The sequence below is a fragment of the Myotis nattereri genome (assembly GCF_964212035.1).
Source record: "Myotis nattereri genome assembly, chromosome: 2".
In the NCBI taxonomy this organism is placed as follows: domain Eukaryota; kingdom Metazoa; phylum Chordata; class Mammalia; order Chiroptera; family Vespertilionidae; genus Myotis; species Myotis nattereri.
In genome coordinates, this window is record NC_138076.1 from 211,706,259 (window position 1) to 211,729,727 (window position 23,469).

Sequence of the window (23,469 nt, forward strand, 5' to 3'; positions counted from 1 at the left end):
ACTTTGCGGAGCTACCCTAGGCTCTTTCATTCACGGCCAGCTCTAGACTATGGGGCATTTCTAGCTTGAGCTTTTGCTGGGCGCTGACTGGTTAGTTGACATCTGTGGCGCTCCAGTAAATGACCCTGAGCAGTGGCATCTTCTGTTACCTTAGATGGCTCAGGTGAGCCTCTTCCTGTTCCAGGAAAAGTAGTTTTCTGTTGTTGTTGTTTTTTAATATATTTTATTGATTTTTTACAGAGAGGAAGGGAGAGGAATAGAGAGTTAGAAACATCGATGAGAGAGAAACATCAATCAGCTGCCTCCTGCATACCCCCCACTGGGGATGTGCCTGCAACCAAGGCACATGCCCTTTACTGGAATCGAACCTGGGACCCTTGAGTCCACAGGCTGACGCTCTATCCACTGAGCAAACCTGTCAGGGCATGTTGTTTTTTTAATCTTCATGCTAGGTTATGTCTTTGTTGATTTTAGAGAAGAAGAGGGAGAGAGAGAGAGAGAGAGAGAGAGAGAGAGAAACATCGATCGATTTGCCTCCCATATGCACCTCAATCAGGCATGGAACCCACACCCGAGGTATGTGCCCTGACTAGAAATCAAACCGGAAGCCTTTCAGTGTACGGGAGGATGCTCCAACCTACTGAGCTGCCCGTCCAGGGCCCAGGAATATAGATTTACTCATCCTAGTACCTCAATACAAAAATGCCTTCCTACAATAATTGCAGCAACCAGAGTAAACATGAGCAACGCAGTTACAGCTGTCGTTCCCTTACCATAACTCCAGGTTTGGGGGTATATGTTCAGCCAACACACTGACACACAGGACAAAGAAAGAGAAATAAGGGATACATGTATCCGTATACTATTTAGTTTAAGTCTGAAAACTTTAAAATGTTTTTATTAAAATTGAGAAACAGGAAATGTTGAAAAAAGAGAATATTTATTATAATCTATATACTCTATCACCCTAACACAACTACTACTAGCATTTTGGCATTTTGCATATTTCCTTCATATACCTTCATTCTGCATATTTCCTAAATACGTACATATATCTGTTTCTTTGTATCTGGGGATGTGCCCCCAACCCAGGTACATGCTCTTGACCAGAATCAAACCTGGGACCCTTCAGTCCACAGGCCGACGCTCTATCCACTGAGCCAAACCGGTTTCGGCAAGATAGATTTTTAAGAGGTAGAATTTTCTGGGTCAAGGTGGAATTTTGTTTAAGGCTCTTGACACATGGTCATACTGTTTTAATAAAAGATGGGTAATGAAATTTATTGTATTAAGCAGCAGCGTTAAAAAAGGAGACCATCAGACATGAAGAACACAACATCACCCTGATATAACCATGCCAAAATAAAGAAAACCGGCATGTGCTGAGCCTCTCTGGTCCGTGGTAGGACACACGGAGGGCTGTGTTATCTACACCAAAAGAATGCAGTCAGCAAAATCCAGAAGGCGGACAACTGCACATGACACAACATCCTGGTTCTTCAACAAATACATTGTGAGACAAACGATGGAGGGGGTTAGCTAGAGCTTACGGGGCTTCAACAACATTAAAAAAAAAACCCACTAGTGTGTAGGAGTGTTTGCGTGGATGAGAAAACTATGAAGAAAAATAAGGAGTGCCCTAGCCGGTTTGGCTCAGTGGACAGAGCTTCGGCTTGTGGACTGAAGGGTTCCGGGTTTGATTCTGGTCAAGGGCACGTGCCCGGGTTGTGAGCTCAGTCCCCAGTGGGGGGCACACAGAAGGCAGCCAATCAATGATTCTCTCTCATCATTGATGTTTCTGTCTCTCCCTCTCCCTTCCTCTCTGAAATCAATAAAAATATTTTTTTTAAAAAAAGGAGAAAAACAAGGAGGTGAAGTCAGGATAGTGGCTGCTCTTGGGAATATTACTGGATAAATGTGTGGATTTATCCTCCCACTTCTCCATTGCTAGTGGGAGTGGGGTTCTTGGGGTACCACTGATATAAGAATTTCCAGAGGCCCCTATGGGAGGATGAGATATGGTAGAAAGCTTTGTTTTTGTGGCAGTACATCCTTGGGCATATAAAGTCCCATTTTCATTGGCTTCCAGTCCTAGAAGCTGTATAGCTGGGGATTCAGTAGAAGTAGAAGCAAAGCCCACTTAATACAATAAATTTAATTACCCATCTTTTATTAAAACAATATGACATATGTGTCAAGAGCCTTAAACAAAATTCTACCTTGACCTAGGAAATTCTACCTCTTAAAAATTTATCTTAAGAAAATAATATATATCCAAAATCTCTGTTCCAGTATGAAGCTGGGTCCAGTTTAGCATTAGGCTAGTTGCAATCTATTAATCCATTGTGTGTGGGGTCCACATGGCTGTGACCCTTTGGGTGAATGTAGAAATGTGAGAGCTCTGCAAGCCAGGAGTCAACTTCAGCAAGCAAGAGCACAAAAGAGCAAGCTCCTTTGTTGAGGAGATTAAATATCTTAAAACTTCCCGAGCTTGCAGTGGTCACACCTCCTCTGGCCAATGACCTGTTCCCAGGTGTGGTTGACAGACAAGCACCTTACCCGTTTCATCCAGACTTCATTGGTCCTGCATCTAAACCGCAGCTTCCTGGCAAAGCTGCACAAATCGCATGCCCATATTTGGCCTTCCCTTTGCTCCTTTCCCGTTATTCATAACTAGGTTAAATGACAATGCTATCAGGAGGAGGCTCAGCATTGTAATTGGGAGGGAACATGGAGAGGGCTTCTGGGTGACTGGTAAGATTCACTGTGGGTAGTGGTTTTAAGGGTGTTCATGCTATATAATAAAAGGCTAGTATGCAAATTGTCCCCTTGATGTGGAGTTCAACCAGGAGTTTGACCAGGGGGCAGGGCTGGCCAGCCAACCTCCCGTGCCACCCCCCCCTACACCCCCGATCGCTACCCCCCTCCCCCGCACCCCAATTGGGGGCAGGGCCAGCCCGCCAACTGCCCATGGCCCCTCCCCACAGGCTGGCCCGGCCCGATAGCCCTGATCGAGGTGGGCCAGCCGGACCCCACCCCTGCACAAATTCATGCACTGGGCCTCTAGTCTTATAATAATTCATCAGGCTATACTTCTGCTTAATGGGCTTTTCTTTATGTGTCCTATTTAAATAATAAACATGATAAATATGAACACAAGGGCAAGCATTTCCTTCCTTTTTTTTCCCCCCTGTAGGAGAATACACATATTCAGGAAGAGATAGTTTGATTTTTTTGGTTGATGCTTCTAGGGCCATGTTTAAATCAGAAGGTGAAGATGAAATGACTCCTTTTGACATGAGCATCCAGGTAAGACTACCTTTTTATTTAAAACAAACAAAACCCCAAAGTATTAACACTGCTTTTAAAAATATGGGCTCTGTGTGAAAATTTTGTTTGTGAATGATAAATGGTGGTTAGCCTCCCCAGATGGCTATGTGTAAAAGTGTGGCAGTGTTGGAGAACAGGCCCATTTAATTCTGGGTTTGAACTCCGGACACTAGGAATACATTGCTCCCACCTTTGGCATTAGTCCTGGTAGTAGAAATGGGCTTCTCCTTCTGTAGAGATGGGAGCATAGCGTAAGAGAGGACATTCCAGCAATTATTGTATGGAAATGAGTCCTCTTGTAAGTGATATTTAGAAGTTGGGTGTTACCTGTGGTTGAAAAAGATTATTACAACAAAAAGACAGAAAACCCAGTTAAAAAATGGGCATAGGACTTGAATAAATATGCCTCTAAAGATATGCAAATAGCCAACAAACACAAGATTCTGAACATCTTTAGTCATTAGAGTAATGCAGATCAAAACCACAATGAGATATCTCACCCACTAGGATGGATATAATTACAAAAAAAAAAAAAAGGAAAATAAGAAGGATGTGGAGAAACTAGAAGCCTCATATATTGATAGTGGGAATGTAAAATGGATCAGCTGCTGTGCAGAACAGCTTGGCAGTTCCTCAGAATTCAATATAGAATTACAATCTGACCCAGCAATTCTCCCAGGTGTATACCCAACAGAATCAGGTACTCAGATCCTGATTCTGCCACTTAATATAACTGTCTGGTGTTTAATGTTCAAAGAGTTGCCCAACCTTTTGGTATCTGTTTTCTCATCTGTGAAATGGAGAGAATAATAGTATCTTCCATATCACATTGTGAGAATTAGTTTGTTTTTTAAAAAATATTTTTTAAACTTAAAAAAAATATTTGTATTGATTTTTAGAGAGAGAGGAAGGGAGAGAGTGAGAGTGAACCATTGATTGGCTGCCTCCAGCCCATGTGCCCTGACTGGGGATGGAACCAGCAACCTTTCTGGTGTACAGGACGACGTTCCGACCAACTGAGCACCTGGCCAGGGCTAGTTTAGTTTTCTAAAATGAGGTGTAGTTCACATAACAAAATTAACCTTTCTAAAGTGTACAGTTCGAAGGTATTTAGTCATTCACAATGTTGTGTAACCACCACTTCTGTCTCATTCCAAAACATTTTGAAGTGGATAAACATAATGCTTATACCTACATCGTAGTATTACTCAGGCATAGAAAGAAATGAAACAACTGATACATGCCACAAGGTAAATGGACATGGAAAACATAGTAAGTGAAAGAAGCCAGACAAATGAAATGTAGACTAGATAATCCATAGAGAATGCAGGTTGGTCGTTCCTGGGCGGGGGGTGGGGGGGGGTGGGGGAGGGGGGGGGAATGGGAAGCGATGGTGCAATGGATATGGCGTTTGCTGTGGAGGTGGTGAAAATATTTTGGAACTAGATGGAGGTGGTGGTCACACAACATTGTAAATTTACTAAATACAACTGAATTGCTCACTTTAAAATGATTTACTTTGTTATATGAATTACACTTCAATTAAAAAGGTCACTTCATAGAAAAGAATTTCTAAACATTTATTGTATATCTTAGGTCTCATATTTTTAGAGTTTGGAACCAAACGAGCTTCTCATGTTCTAATTTGTATACAGGCAGCTCTTGCATTTGGCAGATCAGAATATCTTGGCATTTAAAAACAGAATTAGCCGAAACCGGTTTGGCTCAGTGGATAGAGCGTCAGCCTGCGGACTCAAGGGTCCCGGGTTCGATTTCGGTCAAGGGCATGTACCTGGGTTGCTGGCACATCCCCAGTGGGAGATGTGCAGGAGGCACCTGATCGATGTTTCTCTCTCATCGATGTTTCTAACTCTCCCTTCTTCTCTGTAAAAAAATCAATAAAATATATTTAAAAAAAAAACAGAAACAGAATTAATAAAAATCAATCCTTAACTTTAAAGCAGTGATTTTCAAACTTTAACCTACATCAGAGTCAGCTGCAGGGGCTTGTTAGCATGGACTGCGGGGCTTTTCCCCAGATTCTGTGGGTCTAGAGCCGGGACTAAGAATTGGCATTTCCAGCAAGTTCCCAGGTGGTGCTGATGTTGCTGGTTTGGAGGTCACTCTTGGAGGAGCATTGCTTTAACCTTTTTGGGATCACAGCCCTCTCTTTACAATGTGATGAGAACTATGTCCCTCTCCCCAGAAAGACACACTCACAGTTCTACATGTAGTTTCAAAGGGTTCGAGGAACCCTTGATGCCTAAAGAACCCAGAAGAAAATGTAGTATTATGTAGCGAATATGTGAGACATTCACAGATGAGCATAGTCAATACATAAAAGCCTAAGCGACCAATGACTGAACGACTGACCAGTTGCTATGACACGCACTGACCACCAGGGGGCAGCTTCTGCGTTGAGCATCTGCCCCCTGGTGGTCAGTGCGCTCCCACAGCCAACCTCCTGCAGTCCCTCCCCCAGCCAGCCAGCCCTGATCAACCCTGATCTGCCAGGCTGAGGGACCCCACCCATGCACGGATTTGTGCACCAGGCCTCTAGAGCAGAGGTCCTCAAACTACGGCCTGCGGGCCACATGCAAATACAAATATTGTATTTATTCCCGTTTTGTTTTTTTACTTCAAAATAAGATATGTGCAATGTGCATAGGAATTTGTTCATAGTTTTTTTTAAAACTATAGTCCAGCCCTCCAACGGTCTGAGGGACAGTGAACTGGCCCCCTGTTTAAAAAGTTTGAGGACCCCTGCTCTAGAGTCTCGTGTATTTGATAAGAAGCAATGAAAAAACGTTTTCTGTAATTTGATGTTAGTTTTCTTTTGTGTGTGTTTTTATTTCTTTATAAGAAGGCCTCACCAAGTTTTTGTAAGTATTTATAGACTGCTCAAAAAATAGATGGAAGTGTTTGGAGAAATGACTACTTGCCTGCAGATTATTGTCAATGAGTAACACTGTAAGTTCTGCATTTAACGAGGGAATTGCTGTGGAGGAAGGCTGCTGAGAAGCTCAGGCAGGACATAGAGGGGTCACCATGCTGGTTTATTCCCCAGCTTTGCAGATTCAGAAACTTAACTTTGTCAGTGTCCCCAGAATTAAACAGGCTGCCAGGACAGACCAACTCTTCAGAGACACCGATTGACCTGGTGCTGACATTAGTTTCAATAGGTAGCTAGACTCTCCTGGTATACTGATGTTTTTAATTGTGTCATTAAGCAAATTGTATTGTAGAAAATGCTGTTAGTAGTTAGGACTTTTTTTCAGGTCACATATACTTATTGTTAGCTTAAACCTTTTATACAAATAATTATTTTATAAATGTAAATTCTGTTTCTTAGTATCAAGCTACTTGAGGAAAGGTCAGTGGCCTGACCAAAACCCAGCCAGTTAGTGTGTGACATCAGTGAGACTAATACCCAGGTTTTTTGATTCCATTACTGGGCTTTTCCCATATAGCAGTTTCCTCCCTGAGTATATGCATGTTTTAAATTTCTGATTTCTTACGATAAGGACTGCTTATACTTCTATTATATACTTACTGCACTCTGCTTTTGTTATAGTGTAATATATCTGCCCATCACTCTCCCTGATTCATGAATTTCCTGAAGGTAGAGGTCATACCTTATTCTAATGCCATGTATACATTCAGCAAATATATATCAAGCACCGATATGTGCCAGGCACTTATGGAGTCTAAGTTTAGTGCTAAGTAGTTAAACATTAATTGAATTTTTGTTTTTATTTTTCCAGTGTATCCAGAGTGTGTACACCAGTAAAATCATAAGCAGTGATCGAGATCTCTTGGCAGTGGTGTTCTATGGTACCAAGAAGGACAAAAACTCAGTGAATTTCAAAAATATTTATGTCTTACAGGAGCTGGATAATCCAGGTCAGTGTTTCTAAGATTAACTTTTCCCTTACATGTTTTCCCTGAACAAAGAGATGTGGAGAAGGCAGCAGATGACACCTTGACTAAGAGTATGCTTTCCTGCACTAGGGGGCTCTTCTTAGAATGTGGACTTTTGCTGTATGGGTTAAACAGTGTAGTGACAAATGGACCTTAGGCCCTTCCATTGGTCTTGTAAAGGTGTCCACTGACACTGACTTTTCTGCCCATTTGACTCCCTGTCTCTGATCAGGTGCTAAACGAGTGTTAGAGCTCGCTCAGTTTAAGGGGCAGCAGGGACAGAAACATTTCCAAGACCTGATCGGCTATGGATGTGACTACTCACTAAGTGAAGTGCTGTGGGTCTGTGCCAACCTCTTTAGCGATGTCCAGTTCAAGATGAGCCATAAGAGGATCATGCTGTTCACCAATGAAGATGACCCCCATGGCAACGACAGTGCCAAAGCCAGCCGGGCCAGGACCAAAGCTGGGGATCTCCGTGACACAGGTTGGTATTTCCCCCGTTCTTTTAAATTGGCACTTAATTTTATTGCTTCTGTATAGCTGATGTCAAACATTTGCTTTTCACCATTCAGAGTCAAATGAAAGAATAACATGCAGCTGGAGGAGACCCTTGTGTAACATTCCCAGTGAAAATGGGCAGGCCATTAGCAGTCTAAAGGACTCTACTGGAGCAAGATTTTCTTGATTTTAATGCTACTGTGAATGGCAGTTATTTGAATATGTTGTCCGAAGTCATTGTACAGCTGGCTCCCTTAGCCACTTTCTCTAATTCCCAAAATGTTAATAATCAGCCTAGTTCTTTGGGATTTTTATTTATTTATTATTTTTAATTTTTTTATTGATTTCAGAGACAGGAAGGGAGAGGGAGAGATAGAAACATCAATGATGAGAGAGAATCTTTGATTGGCTGCCTCCCTTAGGCCCCCTTACTGGAAATTGAGCCCTCAAACCTGACCAGGAATTGAACCGTGACCTTCTGGTTCAAAGGTCAATGCTCAATCATTGAGCCACACCAGCCAGGCTCTTTGGGATCTTTAAAAAGCATATTTGAACTTAACTGCAAAAATGTCTTGCTGAAAATTGTTTCCCCTCACTTGTGTCTGTCCTTTCCCCAGGTATCTTTCTTGACTTGATGCACCTGAAGAAACGTGGAGGCTTTGACATATCCTTATTCTACAGAGATGTCATCAGCACAGCAGAGGATGAGGACCTAGGGGTTCACTTCAAGGAGTCGAGCAAGCTAGAAGACCTGTTGAGGAAGGTCCGAGCCAAGGAGACCAGGAAGCGCCCACTCAGCAGGTGGGCACTGAGCCTGCGCCAACTGGCCCTAAGTCCTCTAACATCATCAGTCATGCGTAGCTTTGATCTCCCTGGCTGCTTAACTCTGGGCGGTGCCCGTGCCTCACTGGGTTCCTCTAAAGCAGTGGTCGCCGACCGGTGGTCCATGAGGTCCAAAAGGTTGGCGACCACTGCCCTAAAAAACGTGCTTGATTTTAGGACAGCATAAGTTATTTGCTTTTCTTCCCTTGAAAGAGCTGGTATATTTTTTCAAAATAATGCAGCCCCTGCCCTGACCGGCGTGCCTCAGTGGTTAGAATGTCAGTCCCTGTACTGAAGTCTTAGGTTCGATTCTCACTCAAAGGCACATACCTGGGTTGCGTGTTCAATTGATATGTCTCTCACATGGATGTTTCTCTCTCTCTCTCCCTTCCTCTCTTCCACTCTCTCTAAAAGTCAATGGAAAAAATATCATCAGGTGAGAATTAACAAAAAATAACACAGCCCCCCACTTTCTTGGGGTAAACAGTTGAGGCCTAACAGTATCCTCAGTTGCGCTCACTAGTTTATCGCCTGCTTTCTTCTCTGTAAAGTGGGGATAACAATAGTACCTGGTATAGAGCAAAAACTCAATAGATGTTAGTTAGCATTGTTAAAATTCTGTTATTCTGATTTCTTATAAACTTGAGACCAATAGGAACCAGATAGTTAGATTGTCATCTTTTCTTTTTTTTTTTTGGTTTTGTTAATCCTCACGCGAGGATATCTTTTCCGTTGATTTCTTAGAGAGAGTGGAAGGGAGGGAAGGAGGGCGGGTAGAGAGTGAAAGGGAAAGAGAGAGAGAGAGAGAAAAGCATTGATGTGAGAGAAACACATCGACTGGTTGCTTCCTGCATGCCTCCAGATTGGGAACTGAACCCAAAACCCTTTGGTGCCCAGGCCGATGCTCTAACCACTGAGTGCACTGGCCAGGGCAGATTATCTCTCTCTCTCTCTCTTTTTTTTTTTTTTTTTTTAAATATATTTTATTGATTTTTTACAGAGAGGAAGGGAGAGAGATAGAGAGCCAGAAACATCGATGAGAGAGAAACATCGATGAGAGAGAAACATCGATCAGCTGCCTCCTGCACATCTCCCACTGGAGATGTGCCCGCAACCCAGGTACATGCCCCTGACCGGAATCGAACCTGGGACCTTACAGTCCGCAGGCCGATGCTCTATCCACTGAGCCAAACCGGTTTCGGCTCTCTCTCTTTTTTTAAAAATATATTTTATTGATTTTTTACAGAGAGGAAGGGAGAGGGATAGAGAGTTAGAAACATCAATCAGCTGCCTCCTGCACATTCCCTACTGGGGATGTGCCCACAACCAAGGTACATGCCCTTGACTGGAATCGAACCTGGGACCCTTGAGTCCGCAGGCTGACGCTCTATCCACTGAGCCAAACCGGTTAGGGCAGATTATCTCTTTTTAGAGAACTTTGGCATTGGAATCCTAAGGGCGCCTTGGCATTTCTTAAGAGCATCAGGCTTTCATTTTTTGACTAGTTTCCTCAATACAGAGGAATATGACCATTGGTGGTTTCTGAGCAGTTTTCAAGGAATTCCTGGTATGCTACTGGAGCAGTGGTTCTCAAACTCCCTAATGCCGCGACCCTTTAATACAGTTCCTCATGTTGTGGTGACCCCCAACCATAAAATTATTTTCATTGCTACTTCATAACTGTAATTTTGCTACTGTTATGAATTGTAATGTAAATACCTGATATGCAGGATGTATTTTCATTGTTACAAATTTAACATAATTAAAGCATAGTGATGAATCACAAAAACAATATGTCATTATATATGTGTTTTCCGATGGTCTTAGGCGACCCCTGTGAAAGGGTCGTTCGACCCCCAAAGGGGTCGCGACCCACAGGTTGAGAACCGCTGTACTAGAGGATGCATGGCATTGTAAGGAACCACGACCCCACTCATTGCCGCAGTCGTAGTGTTGTCATTGCTATCCTTTCCCCCTAGGAACTGCTTCTCTTTCCTCAAGCCCCTGTTACCTCTTCCTCCTTTCTGAAATGACGGCATGTTGTTACCACAATTTGGAAACCTACTACAGCAAGCATGTCAAACTTGTGGCCTGCGGGCTCTCTGCCTCCTTTATTTGGCTCAGGTTAGCCTTTGAGTTTGACATGCTGGTACTACACATTTTGGTGAGGATGCATAAATTAAAGGGAGCTCCTTATAGGATTGCTGTGATGATTAAATGGAATAACCTAGGCACAGTGCTTGGCACATGGTAATTATTTATAAATGTTAGCTATTCTTACTACTTTGTGGTAGCGTCATTATAGGATACTTGGTATGACTAATACACTGGAGCTGTTTGAGGACTAATAATGCTTTAGGCTGAAGACCTAGAAAATTATTACACTTGTTCTTGCTATAACCAAATAGTAAAATTACTTTATTGCATGTTTATTGGGTGCCAGGCATTGTCTTAAATTCTTTGTGAATATATTAATTAACTTATTTAATCTTTAATGACAACCCTTTGAAATAGATTGAAACCTACCCATTAATAACACTTATTAACCTTAAGACATTTCAGATGAAGTTAAGCATATCAAGCAACTTGTTTTGCACTGTGAGCTTCCATATTTTCCTTGACAAGTTATGACATAAGCCATGAGGTTGTAAACTATGATGTTATACTGTAACTTTTTAAAAATATATATTTATTGATTTCAGAGAGGAAGGGAGAGAGGGAGAGAGATAGGAACATCAATGATGAGAGAGAATCATGGATTGGCTGCCTCCTGCACGCTCCACATTGGGAATCGAACCATGATCTCCTGGTTCATAGGTCAGGCTATAACTTTATCTTAACTCAGAGTTATGATATTTTCAAGGTCGAAAGGTACCTTAATACATAAATGTGAAAATTTAAGACTGGGTACGGGAGTAATGGATTTGATAGAAATAGAACCAAGGTCACTTGAAGCCTGAGGTCTGAGTGGACCACATTGGCCAATGCTCTTTCCCAGGATACTAAAATTCAGAGGACACGGCAATTTTAAAAAATTACTTTGAAGATGGTGCAGGTTTTTTAATTGGTTATATTTATTGTCAGCAGCCGTTAGACAACTGAGTTTAACTGAGTCAGCCAGAATAATTTAAAATAGGAAGCCACCAAGTGGTTGGTGTTGTTAGTAATGCCATCTGTTACTAGTACTCATGATACATTACCAAATTGATCTGGATGCATAATAGCTGCTTGCTCCAGGAGCCAACATTTCTAGTTAGGACTCTGTCCCAACCCAGTGTTCTTTCCACCATGTGAACCAATATACCTTTGAACTAGTTGTAACTTGTTTAAATATGTTCTCTTCTTTAAAATCAATACTCCTAAACATTCCACTACAGTAAAGATTGGGTTATTAATCTGATTCTCTCCTCCTTTTTGATAAAGATCTCTAAAGCCATAAATTTCCTTTGAACACTTTTTAGCTGCATCCTGTACCTTTTGATATGTTGTATTTTCACTTTTTTAAAAAATATATTTTTATTGATTTCAGAGAGGAAGAGAGAGGGAGAGAGAGATAGAAACATCAATGATGAGAGAGAATCATTGATTGGCTGCCTCTTGCACACCCCCAACTGGGGATCGAGCCCATAACCCAGGCGTGTGCCCTTGACTGGAATCAAACCTGGAACCCTTCAGTCCGCAGGCCAATGCTCTATCCACTGAGCCAAACCAGCTAGGGCTGTATTTTCACTTTCATTTAATTCAAAATAATTTTAAAATTTCCCTGTGAATTTATCTTTGACCTCCTGGATTATTTAGAAGTGTATTGTTTAATTTCCAAACATTTGAGGTTTTCCCAGAATTCTTTCTATGGTAGATCTCTAACTTAGTTCCAGTTTGGTTAAAGAGCATACTTGATATGATTTCAGTCTTTTTGGATTTATTTAGACTTGTTTTGTGGACAAGCATATGGTCTGTCTAGAGAATGTTCCACGTGTGCTTGAAAAGAATGCATAACATGGGTTATTTTTGTGTTGTGCCTTTTTTACAATATCGTGTAGTAAATATTTTGCACATTGTCATTACTACAGAATACATTTCTAGAGGTCCTATTGCTTCTTACGATGTTGGTATGAATATTCTGGAGCAATATGTCATAATAGATACGTATACGAGTGTTGAATCAGACATACCAGAGTTTGAACACCGGTTTTTATTACTTGTCTGCCCTTAAACAAGTTAGGTAACATCTCTGAGCCTCAATGCTTTCGTCTGTAAAAAGGACTATAATAAGGTTTATGGGTGGCAAACAATAGACACAGACTCTTGATTAATGTCAGTATAATCAAGCAATATTCTGAACAGGGTGGGGAGTGTAGGAACCCGAGTGGCACCAGGAATCTAGGTAGCAAGAACTAATGACAGTGCCTTCTAGGTGCTACTTTCAGAAAGCACCCCTCCCTCCATGTCCTCCTTTGGTCACTGCTTAGGACCCAGACGCTCAAGAGAATAGGTGCAATGGCTTGAGTCTGGGTCAGATATATACACCACTTGACCAGGGGAGGACATAGCACTTTGATTAACATCCCCCAAATCTGCAGTGGGGGAAGGGTGGTTCCCAAAGAAAAACTGGGGTTTCATTGTTAAAAAGGGGGGGAAGGGGTACTAGATAAGCAGAAACAACAGATAATCAACACAGTACTTGTAGGGTTATTATGACAATGAATAGCTGTAAAGGGATTGGAATAGTACTGAACTCAGTAAAAGTAATCATTTTTATTACAGTACATTCTTTTTTTAATATAAGCTTATTCAATAATTATTTTTTAAAAATCGATTTCAGAGGAAGGGAGAAGGAGGGAGAGATAGAAAATCAATGATGAGAGAGAATCATCAATCAGCTGCCTCCTCTATGCCTCCCACTGAGGGCACAACCCAGGCATTTGCCCTGACCTGGAATCGAACTGCGACCTCTTGGCTCATGGGCCGACACTCAGCCACTGAGCCACATAGGTTAGGCAGTATATTCTTTATCATTATTTTACATAGTTAATATATTCTGAAACTAATTTTTGTGGCATAGACCCTGAGATAGTATTACAGCAAACTCCATTGTATTATTAAAATGAGTTATATTTATATTCTAAGAGCTCATTTAGAATATAAGAGAGAGTAACACAATTTAAGTCTTGGGTGCCACTGTGGAATTTAGATAGGAAAGTATAATCTTTTAGTCCAGTGGTTCTCAACCTGTGGGTCGCGACCCCTTTGGCGGTTGAATGACCCTTTCACAGGGGTCGCCTAAGACCATCCTGCATATCAGATATTTACATTACGATTCATAACAGCAACATTACAGTTATGAAGTAGCAATGAAAATAATTTTATGGTTGGGTCGCAACATGAGGAACTGTATTTAAAGGGCCAGAAGGTTGAGAACCACTGTTTTAGTTTATGCTTTTTTATTTTTCTGTCCTCCAGGTTGAAGTTTAAGCTCAACAAAGATACAGCATTCACTGTTGGCATTTATAATATGGTCCAGAAGGCTCACAAACCTCCTCCAATTAGGCTTTATCGGGAAACAAATGAACCAGTGAAAACCAAGACTCGGACATTCAATGTAAACACAGGCAGTTTGCTTCTGCCAAGTGACACCAAGAGATCTCAGGTAGGCCTGCCCAGTGACTGAATTTTGTCTCATTGAGGAGTTCACAGGGAGGGGAGACAGTGATCAGCCTAACCTGATAACTTTCATGTGCGCATCTTTCTAGCCAAGTTGTTACAACAACATCATTACTCTTTGAAACTGTGGCATCTAGATCAGAGATACCATGAGAGCTAGAAAGTTAGAGCCAGTGTTTGAAAGAGACATCAGTAAAAACTTTAGCTCTTGCCCTGGCTGGTGTGGCTCAGTTGGCTGAGTGCTATCCCATGCACCACAAGTTGTCCGCTGGATTCCGGTCAAGGGCACATGCCCAGGTCTCAGGTTTGATCCTCGATAGAGGGCGTGCAGGAGGCAGCGGATCGATGTTTCACTCTCACATTGATGTTTCTCTCTCTTTCCCTCTCCCTTTCTCTCTAAAATTCAATACACTATTTTTTTTCCCCCCAAGAAAACTAGCCCTTGATCACTCAGCACAGGATGGGCTGTATCTTACAGTCTAATTCCTTGTTCAGGTATAATAGCAGAAAATGCTTATAGTTAACTAGGGAGATGGGGAGTTAGGGAAAATGTGTTAGGTGTCAAGTGCTTTTTAAAATTTTTGATTTTTTTTAGGGAGAGATTTCCGCCCCCCCCTCATTTCTCCTGTGTTTTGAAATGATACACATAGGCCTTATTTATTTATCTTTATTTATAAATATATTTATTGATTTCAGAGAGGAAGGGAGAGGGAGAGAGAGCTAGAAACATCAATGATGAGAGAGAATCATTGATCAGCTGCCTCCTGCACACCCCCCACTGGGGATTGACCCCACAACCCTGGCATATGCCCTGACCGAAAATCAAACCCGGGATCTCCTGGTTCCTTGGTCGACACTCAACCACTGAGCCACGCTGGTCGGGCCCTTCTTTCTTTCTTTTAAATCCTCACCTGAGAACATGCTTAGAGAGAAGGAGAGATAGAGAGAGAGAGATAGAGAGAGGCAAACATTGATCAGTTGCCTTCCGTATGTGCCCTGCTCAGGAATCGAACCCACAGTCTTTGTGCATGAGACAGTGCGCAATGAACTGAGCCACACTGGCCAGGCCTGAGTTTCTTGATCCAATGTCCCTAAAGAAAACCTCCAGGGCTCTGTTTTTCATAAAACCCAAATTTGACTCTAACAGAGTAACTTCTGTAACTAATCACATATCTAGGATCACAACACAAACATTGAAGTGTGTATCTGCCTCCCACTACCTGAGACCCAGCCACTGCCTGACTTAGGTCCTCTCAATAAATGTGTGTGGTTCGACACCCGTTGTGTGTCAGGGATGAGCGCCCAGTACATGTAAAACGAGGGAAAGAATGAAGCTTGAAGAGCGTGGTCTTTGGCCCCAGACAGAGCTGGCTGAAGCTTAATTCAGTTGTATAACCTGGAGCAAGTTACCAACCATTGCGCCTCAGGCCCCTTATCTGTAAAACAGTTTTAACATCTCCCACCAAGGATTATTACAGAGGATGGCAAACTCAAAGGGCCTGCCGGGCACTTGGTAAATGTTAATTTCTCGTGGTGGTGGTGGTGGGGGGTGATGCCCCTAGTGAGCCATACTCCTGCTCCGTAGAAGAAAGCTGGCTTTGACTCGCCAGCGTCATGTGGCAGCTATTTGGAATCTCCAGCAGCCTGTATGTGTGGCCCTTCCTGTTTCCCGCCTTTAGATCTATGGGAGCCGTCAGATTGTGCTAGAGAAAGAGGAGACGGAACAGCTAAAACGGTTTGATGAACCAGGTTTGGTTCTCATTGGTTTCAAGCCCTTGCTAATGCTGAAGAAGCACCATTACTTGAGGCCCTCCCTGTTCGTGTACCCCGAGGAGTCCCTGATTAATGGTAAGTGGCACAGACCAAAGGTAAATGACTGAGTAGCACAGAAAGCAACTTGCAGAGCTGCATTTCCTAAAGAGGTGCTGATTGGAAACTGCATAGAGCAGCGGTGGGCAAACTACGGCCCGCAGGCCGGACCAGCAGCAGTGTTAACATAACAAACACTCCATCCATGTTTTTGTTCCAGCCCTCCGGTCCAGTTTAAGAACCCATTGTGGCCCTCGAGTCAAAAAGTTTGCCCACCCCTGGTCTAGACCTATATTCTGTGCTATAGCTAATGAACCCCCTGATTTGACTGATTGATTTTCATTAATAACTGGGGCTATGTTGTTAACCTAAAGAAAGTAAAAGTGAACTGACATTAATAATTCACATTTGAGGCATCCATTCTCATTCCTTTCCCCTCAGCTCTGGATCCATCACCCCTTACCCATTGAAGTATCATAAGCCCTTTGAAGAAAGTGGAAGAAAAATTACCCCTAAAGGGATGTTTGTTTTGCAGGGAGCTCAACCCTGTTCAGTGCTCTCCTCACCAAGTGTCTGGAGAAGGAAGTGGTGGCAGTGTGCAGGTACACCCCCCGCCAGAACATCCCCCCTTATTTTGTGGCCTTGATGCCACAGGAAGAGGAGCTGGATGACCAGAAAATCCAAGTGACTCCCCCAGGTATGTGGCAGAGAGATTTTCCGGGCTTCTGAACCTTGTCAGGCTTTGGAATCCCCCATGGGGTTCGTGGTACCAGAGTCGCCAGGAATGGGAACTGGGAAGTGTGTGTGTTTTTAAGGTTTCACAGGTGAGTCTGATGAGTAGCACAGAAACCAAATGTGGTTGTACAGTGCCCAGCACGTACTATCAAGCAAGGCAGCTCTCCGACCAATGATTCTCTCCCATCATTGATGTTTCAATCTTTCTCTCCCTCTCCCTTCCTCTCTGAAAAAAAAAGAAAAGAAAAAGGAACATCAGTGATGAGAAAGGAATATCGATTGGCTGTCTCTTGCACGTCCCTACTGGGTATCGAGCCCACAACCTGGCATGTGCCCTAACTAGGAATCAAACCGTGACCTCTTGGTTTATGGGTCGATGCTCAACCACTGAACCACACTGGCCAGGGAACCCAGTTTCTCCTTTTCCAGCTGGCTCTGGGTGAGGCTCTGTCGAGAGTAGGTGTTAGAAGGAGATAACAGGGCAGAGGAGAGCGAGGGGACTTGCTCCTCCCTCTTGCCCAGTGCTATTGGCGTTGCCTGCAAGGGCACTTCCCAGGGCAGCAGCTTGGCTCCAGTCTCCAGATTTTTCAGTCTTTCTAGAACCAACCAGTGAGTGGAACAAGATCAGCCTGATTGCCCTTGCTTCTTCCCTTTTAGCATGTGGTGGAGGGTGAGGAGATAAAGAGGGGGCTCAGAGGGGGCCTGATGGAGCTGGGACTTAGTCCTTAGGGAGCGGGCACTGTCCAGCTGGCTCTAGTGTATCAGAAAAGTTGGAGGTGGGACCAGCTGCTGCCGCCAGGTAAAGAGCCCTGGCAGTGATAGGAACAGGAAGTATATGGAGGAGCACTCCTGCCTTGGGATTGCCCTCTTGAGGAGTGTGTTAGGCAGATGCTATCAGAAATTAGCTGGTAAAGGAAAAATGGGGCTGGCAGGGTCGCAGCCTCAGGGTGAATTTGGCCCTGGCCAGGTAGCTCACTTGATTAGAGCGTCCTCTTGATGCACCAAGGTTATGGGTTCAGTCCCTGGTCAGGGCACCTACAGGAATCAGCTGATGGATGGGATAACAAATCGATGTTTCTCTTTTTTATTTATTTTTTGAAAGTGAAATGTTTTAATTATTCCAATTAAAATCCAACAAATATTGTCAGATTATATATATTTTAAAAAACATGCTACTTAAAAGAAATAAACCTCAAATATAAAAAAGGGAAGAACAAAAGAATATACCAAAAAAATGCTGCCAACAAAAATATGTTGAGGTAGTTACATTAGGATCAGATAAGGTAAGCTTTAAAGCAAAATATTTCACTAGGTATAATGTGTTTCTCTCTCTTTAAAAAGACGGGTGAATTTGGAGCTGAGGGACAAATGACAACTCAGTCACTGAAACCTTTTGTTAAGTCTCAGAAATCTTATCTTTTCTTCAGGCTTCCATCTTGTCTTCTTACCCTATGCTGATGATAAACGGAAGGTGCCCTTTACTGAAAAAGTCGTGGCAAACCCAGAGCAGGTCGACAAGATGAAGGCTATTGTTCAGAAGCTCCGCTTCAAATACAGGTGAGTAGCGGGCCGATCACTGGCTTGCTTCTGGAACTGCCTCCTGGGTTGAAAGTCCCTTTTTTTTTAATCCTCACCTGAGGATATGTTTTCTCAGCTGACCTGGGACCTGCACTGAGTTGGGTTAATTTAATTTTATTATTTTAAACATGTTTACGTTTTTATTTTAAAATTTACTTGTGTTTCCATTACGATGATTTTAACAGAAGTGACAGCTTTGAGAACCCAGTGCTGCAGCAGCACTTCAGGAACCTGGAGGCCTTGGCTTTGGATTTGACGGAGCCCGAACAAGCAGAAGATCTGACATGTAAGAAGGCGCCACTGAGAGAGACGTCTTGTCGGGGGGCTTTCTGCTCGATCTCGCTCTGGGCAGTAATGTGGATGCATTTCCTAGCGCCCTCTTGAGACTTAACCTCGTTGTCCCTAACCCTCCCTCTCCAGGCCATTTTCCTCTGTTTTGATTTTCTAGTGCCGAAGGTTGAAGCAATGGATGAAAGACTGGGTTCCCTCGTGGAGGAGTTTAAGGAGCTTGTCTACCCACCAGATTACAACCCTGAGGGGAAAGTTCCCAAGCGAAAACAAGGTGAGAGCTGGGCGTGGACATCCTGTGGGTTATTTCTAAAAGTTGTCCTATGGTCCTACCGCAGAGAATAATGACCCTTCCGAAGTTCCTGTGCAAACCTACATGTTTACATATACAAAGGCATGCTTCAGCATAAGTGGAATAGTATTCACATTGTTTCTAGTTTATTGTGTCACTCAGCTGTATATGTTCAACAGTTATTTTTTTTTTTTCCAAATATATTTTATTGATTTTTTACAGAGAGGAAGGGAGAAAGAGAGGCATAGAGAGGTAGAAACATCGATGAGAGAGAAACATCGATTCAGCTGCCTCCTGCACACTCCCCACTGGGGATGCGCCTGCAACCAAGGTACATGCCTTTGACGGGAATCGAACCCGGGACCCTTCAGTCCGCAGGCCGACGCTCTATCCACTGAGCCAAACCGGTCAGGGCTCAACAGTTATTTTTATCCATATTTACTTTTCTACCTCATTTAAAAAAATAAGACAACAGCCGTGGCCGGTGTTTCTAAGTGGTTAGAGCATCAGCCCACACACCAAAGGGTTTTGGGTTCAATTCCCAGTTAAGGGCAAAGCCTAGGTTGCAGGTTTGATCCCTAGCCCCAGTCAGGGTGCTTGCAGAAGGCAACCAGTTAATGTCTCTCTCACATCAATGTTTCTCTCTCTCTTCCCCCATTCCCACCTTTCCACTCTCTCTAAAAATCAATGAGGGAGCCCAGCCAGCATGACTCAGTGGTTGAACATCGACCTGTGAAACTAGTAGGTCACGGTTTGATTCTTGGTCAGGGAACATGCCCGGGCTGTGGGCTCTATCCCCAGTAGAGGGCATGCAGGAAGCAGCTGGTCAACGATTCTCTCTCATCGATGTTTCTCTCTCTCTATCCCTCTACCTTCTCCCAAATCAATAAAAATATAGTTTAAAAAATCAGTGGGGGAAAAATATGAAATATATAAAAAACAAAAAATAAGGCTATATAGTGCTTCATTAGATAGATGTGCTAGTTTATTCAGCCAGCCCTTTATTGATGGATATGCTGCAGTGAACATGGACCACCATCATGTACTTGTGTGAACAGATCTATAGGATAAATTCTTAGCACTGTAATTGCTGGTTCAGGTTGTAAACATTTCAAGTTTTGATAAGAATTGCCAGTTCGCCTCTGAAAAGTGATAGCTTATACCCTGTCCAAGAAGGGGGATGGGTGTGTTTCCCTACACTCTCACCAATCCTGGACTTTATATACTATTTTTAATTTTCACAAAAAGTAAGAGGGGAAATTCTATCCAGTTTTGATTTGCAATTCTCCAATTATGATGAAATGTAGTTTTCTTGGCCTTTTTAGGGTCGGTGCGGCAGTGGGCTTTATCCTTTCTGCATCAGAAGCGCCTCTAGTGCGTGTGAACAGAGCTCTTCACACCTGTGCATGCACTGGGGCTGTACTTGTTTGTCTCGCTCAGCCTGCACATGGTCCCGTGGTACTTACTTGGTCTCTGGAAATGCTTTTGGAAGGAGAGAGGGAGGGAATGAATACCTGCTCATTTAGATGAGACCAGTTTTGGGTAAACTGATGGCACTCAGAGTACTCTTAACCCCCTCCTAGGTTGATAGTTTTGATTTTATGCTTAAATGAAGCTGCCTTATCGAGGCACTATCTCCCCAGAGTGTTCTTTTTTTTTTTTTTTTAAATATATTTTTATTGATTTTTACAGAGAGGAAGGGAGAGGGATAGAGAGTTAGAAACATCGATTAGCTGCCTCCTGCACACCCCCCACCAGGGATGTGCCCGCAACCAAGGTACATGCCCTTGACTGGAATCGAACCTGGGACCCTCCAGTCTACAGGCCGACGCTCCATCCACTGAGCCAACCCGGTCAGGGCTCCCCAGAGTGTTCTAAGTGGGCATCATGGCTTATGGAAAATGTCTGACTGCAGTCCAGATCATGTGAGGTCCTATGCGTGTAGTTGGGATGCCACTGGTAGCATTTCCAATCACTCCCTCCCGACCTTTCCCCCAGATGATGAAGGTGCTGGAAGCAAAAGGCCCAAGATGGAGTTGTCGGAAGAGGAACTGAAGGCCCATGTCAGCAAGGGCACGCTGGGTAAGCTCACTGTGCCCGTGCTGAAGGAAGCCTGCAGGGTGTATGGACTGAGGGGCGGGATGAGGAAGCAGGAGCTGCTGGATGCGCTCGCCAAGCACTTCCAGGACTGAGTGACACCCTCCAGCCGCCACCACCCTTCCACCCTGGAGCCAGGCCGCCTGACAAGCCAGAACTTTACATTTATGAGGCTTTCTGTTGCTAAGGAGGCAAAGTAGTCCTCCCACTTTGTTGTGCCTTATTCTGACTGAATAGAGCCCTAATTTTGTACTAAATGCTGTTCTTTAGTGTGAAAGAAACGTGTGTCTTGCATCCAAAGATCACTTGCTATTGGCTATTAGCTTAATTTTCTCACATCATCACAATGGGAACAAAATGAACACCAGTGAAGGTAGGGACAATGTGATGATTAAGGACAGATGAGCAGATTTCAGGAATGACAAGCCCCAGCAAGATCCTGTCCTCTCCTCTTTTCCTTTAATTGTGTTCGTCCTATTAACCACTAGCATGCCGGGGAGTGCTGGGAGCGCCATCGCACTCCTCCTGCAGTGTCCAGTTCTAAGTCTGCTTTTATTAGTGATGATGATTTTGCTAAATATGTCAATTCTTGCTATGAAGATGACGATTTTGTGGAAGATATTGAATATGTAACTTCGTTTACTTGCATTTCATAATTTTTTTCCTAAACTTCTGTAAAAGCAGCAAAAATGCCTTGGCAATTTTAGCATAGTTCCTAGGATACTGGTTGGCACTCAAAGGGTTTTAAGACCTAAAGGCCAGATTTCAGAAGCAATAAGAATGTAACATTTCTAATACTGTTACCATTTGCTTCCTGAGTAAATAGCACTCCCCCACCTCCCATGTTGCATTCCTTTTAATGTGACATTCAAATGTATGAGGATAGTTTCTGTTGCCCCAAGAATTTGGGTTCCAGTGTAAGTGAAATCAGTTCTTACTTTTCAGGGGAGCTGTAGTAAAGCAAGTTCACGATGAGGAGAGGTCCTAGTATTAGAAGCGGGGAGCCTCTCCCTCCCCTCCCCCACCCCTCCGCCATCCTCCCTGTTTCTCCCTGCTCTCTCTGCTATTGCTTTTGAAAAATTAGCTTGAGAGAAGGAAGAAAAACATCTGCAAGAATTTGTGTCCTCTGAGGATGGATTGAGGGTCAGAGTTTGTAGGGCCTGTCTCAGGATTAGCGTGAGCCTCATGAGGAGCGGGTAGGAGGGTCAGATTACTCTTGTGAGATTTTCAGTTTGGGTTCTTTGCTCTGAGCTTTATAACGTCAATTTGGGATTTAAGGTCATGGAAATGTAGTTTAGTACTTAACAATACTACAAATGAATCATCTTTTTCACAAGGTCATCATTGTAAATGTAAAAATATTCCTTAATCATAGGTCCTCTTAAGAAATTGGTTTTAGGAAACTTATTCTAAAATAGAAGTTCCTGACCAGTGTTCTTGATCAGGGCCCCTTGAGACCTAGTGAAAGCCATTGGATTCTCTCTCCAAAATAAACTGTATACGCAAAATTTTCAACCTATTTCCTAGGTCGCTGGATGGAAAGGACAGGTTTCCTTGTTTTCATGTCTAGGCTTTAGGAACTGTTCATTCTACACATTGGAGCACCTGTTAGGGTTCTGGCTCTCTACTGAGGGCAATAATCAGAAGACAATCTGATATTAGTTAAGGACAAGTGGAACAGAATGTGACGGTGCTGCAGGAGAGGCAACGTGAGGTGGGGTAACTGGGAAAGGCCTTAAACAAGTGACAGTGAATGACTAGCATGAGGAGAAAGCCACCCGTGCAGCAAGGAACACCAAGTACAAAGAATTTGAGAAGGAAACGGGTAGGGAGTGTTCTAGAAACCAAATATGAAGCACTGAGCAAAGGCAGAACTCGGTGAAGCAGACACAGGACACACAGAGGAGACCATTAAGGAGCAGGAAAGAGCCACGGTTGTCTCAGGTGATCACACGTTGACACCTGCCTTTTGAAGGCCTCCAAGGGAGCTGATACAATGGAGTAGACCAGGCACCAGGAAGGAAGATCCCAGGAGCCCCCGCCCCACCCCACTTCTTAGGGCTCTAATGGGTAAGCCTGAGTTTCCATTCAGGTGGAGGTTGGATTTCTTAGTTCCCTCTGCCCCAAAATTATTTCAGTCCTTTAGAGTATGACTTTAAAGACACATGACAAAAATGTACAAGAAAGTAAGAACTACCTTAAACTTCACCATCCACAAATAGGGAAGTGCGGGGGCAGTGTGTGTATAAACACGAGCAGGCTGGGGAGGAGGGGGAGGAAGAGACTGGCCCATGCTGGCCAAGAGGAAACCAAATATAACCTATCCCCATTAATCTGACCATTACAGGACTGTTATTTGTACTTTGTAAGAAAATGTCTCCAGCTGAGGTAGCAGGCTCTCAGGGTACTTCCCTTTGATAACAAAAATAGGTGAG

General features: G+C 43.3%; 1 protein-coding gene across 2 annotated transcripts in view; it reads left to right on the forward strand.

Annotated features, from left to right (window-relative positions):
• XRCC6 (X-ray repair cross complementing 6) overlaps positions 1 to 22,547 on the forward strand; it is a 24,201-nt gene extending 1,654 nt beyond the window's left edge. The window contains exons 3-13 of one of the 2 annotated variants that reach the window (XM_081085165.1): positions 3,197 to 3,309; positions 7,095 to 7,233; positions 7,484 to 7,738; positions 8,370 to 8,553; positions 14,035 to 14,221; positions 15,915 to 16,083; positions 16,580 to 16,741; positions 18,207 to 18,336; positions 18,543 to 18,643; positions 18,806 to 18,919; positions 20,936 to 22,547. In XM_081085165.1, the coding sequence (XP_080941291.1) occupies positions 3,197 to 3,309; positions 7,095 to 7,233; positions 7,484 to 7,738; positions 8,370 to 8,553; positions 14,035 to 14,221; positions 15,915 to 16,083; positions 16,580 to 16,741; positions 18,207 to 18,336; positions 18,543 to 18,643; positions 18,806 to 18,919; positions 20,936 to 21,129 (1,748 nt within the window). In that variant the 3' untranslated portion in view covers positions 21,130 to 22,547. Of the gene's footprint in view, positions 1 to 3,196; positions 3,310 to 7,094; positions 7,234 to 7,483; positions 7,739 to 8,369; positions 8,554 to 14,034; positions 14,222 to 15,914; positions 16,084 to 16,579; positions 16,742 to 18,206; positions 18,337 to 18,542; positions 18,644 to 18,805; positions 18,920 to 20,935 lie in introns of those variants that run through there. The other variant, XM_081085166.1, reaches the window with a different exon arrangement.
• Positions 22,548 to 23,469: the final 922 nt, after the last annotated feature.